This window comes from Stegastes partitus, unplaced genomic scaffold, assembly GCF_000690725.1.
Source record: "Stegastes partitus isolate 25-593 unplaced genomic scaffold, Stegastes_partitus-1.0.2 Scaffold727, whole genome shotgun sequence".
Classification (NCBI taxonomy): Eukaryota; Metazoa; Chordata; class Actinopteri; family Pomacentridae; genus Stegastes; species Stegastes partitus.
This window is the reverse complement of record NW_007578458.1, coordinates 137,309-138,610: the sequence shown is the minus strand read 5'-3', so window position 1 is coordinate 138,610 and position 1,302 is coordinate 137,309. Positions and strand designations below refer to the sequence as shown.

The 1,302-nt window shown below is 37.5% G+C and overlaps 1 protein-coding gene across 1 annotated transcript in view; it reads right to left on the bottom strand.

Moving 5' to 3' along the window:
* The window catches only part of smc6 (structural maintenance of chromosomes 6), a 28,624-nt gene that overhangs the window by 18,257 nt on the left and 9,065 nt on the right, over positions 1 to 1,302 (bottom strand). The window contains exons 9-10 of the mRNA XM_008291260.1: positions 709 to 879; positions 435 to 613 (exon numbers count right to left, since the gene is read on the bottom strand). Coding sequence (XP_008289482.1) covers positions 435 to 613; positions 709 to 879 — 350 coding nt within the window. The remainder of the gene's footprint in view (positions 1 to 434; positions 614 to 708; positions 880 to 1,302) is intronic.

Here is a 1,302-nt window from a genome sequence, read left to right as displayed (position 1 = left end):
GAATATTACGCTCACGCCTGTGCAGCTAACTAGCTTAGCATCAAGACAGGATTCAGGGTGAATCTACTAACAACACCTTCAAAGCTCACTAACTAACATGTTATATCTTTTTGTTTGTGTTTAATCCATACAAAACTAAAGTGTAAACGCAGAAACCTGTGATTTTATGAGGGTTATGTGGGAGCCAGAAGCTTTTTAGTTTTCACAGAAATGATGTTAGGCAGATTTGTTACATCTGGACGGATCCAGACCAGCTGTTTCCTCCTGCTTTTAGTGTTTATGTGAGCCGACTTGGCTGCTGGGGGCATATTTACTCCACAGACATGCGAGTTTTATCGATTTTCTCCTCCAAGCCTTGCCGAGCGGATCATATTTGCCAAAAATGTCAAACAAACAGAGCGCTCAATTTGGCAAAACATGAGGAATAGAGTCACCTATTGGACCAACGGGCCTCTTTCGGAAGCGTCCTTTATCAGAAGCCTCATTGATCAAAGCCATGAGGTCAGGAACGTGATCTCCAAACCGCTTCAGCTTGTTGGACCGACTGGCACAGAGCTGATTCTTCCTCTTCAGCTTGGACTCGTATGAAACCTGGACGTTCCTTTCTTCCAGTCTATTAAACACAAACGGAGCAGAGTTCACACAATTTCACCAGACTGGGAAATGGAAAATGGAAAAATGCTTGTGTGAAATATGATTTGTTGTTGCCTCAGTTTGTCCCGCTCCTCTCTTCCTTTGAAAAGCGCCTGATGTTTGTTGCCGATCTCTTGGTTCAGCTGTGAGCATTTATTCTGGAGCTCTTCAAGCTGCTGCTTCAGATCACATAAAGTCTTCTGCTGTTTTCTATGTTGTGTTTCTTCCTCACTGTTCAGTGTCTTACTGAAATACAGGAAAATACACATTTATTTCAAACAAATGCATGCATGTCTGGAGGCTTTTTGAATACTTTTACAGTGAAATAAATCTGGCAGCAAGAGTGGAACACTGTGATGTTCAATGTTCGCTGTAAAAACAGTGAACATCACAGCAAATATGTGCAAAATAATATTTTTTATTGGTGGATTTAAATATAGTAAAATTGTGTAATTTTATGGTCACATACAATCCAATGTGGGCAGTATTTACAGTTTTTACTACTTTAAAAAAAATTGTATTACAGTTTACATGTAAATTAATACTTTAAAAAATGTACTAGATATTTTATATATATATGTATATATGTATTTTTTTTTTTTAAATGCATAGTTTTTCAGTTGATAAAATAAAACTTTGTGGAAAAAATACCTGTAAAGTTACAATATT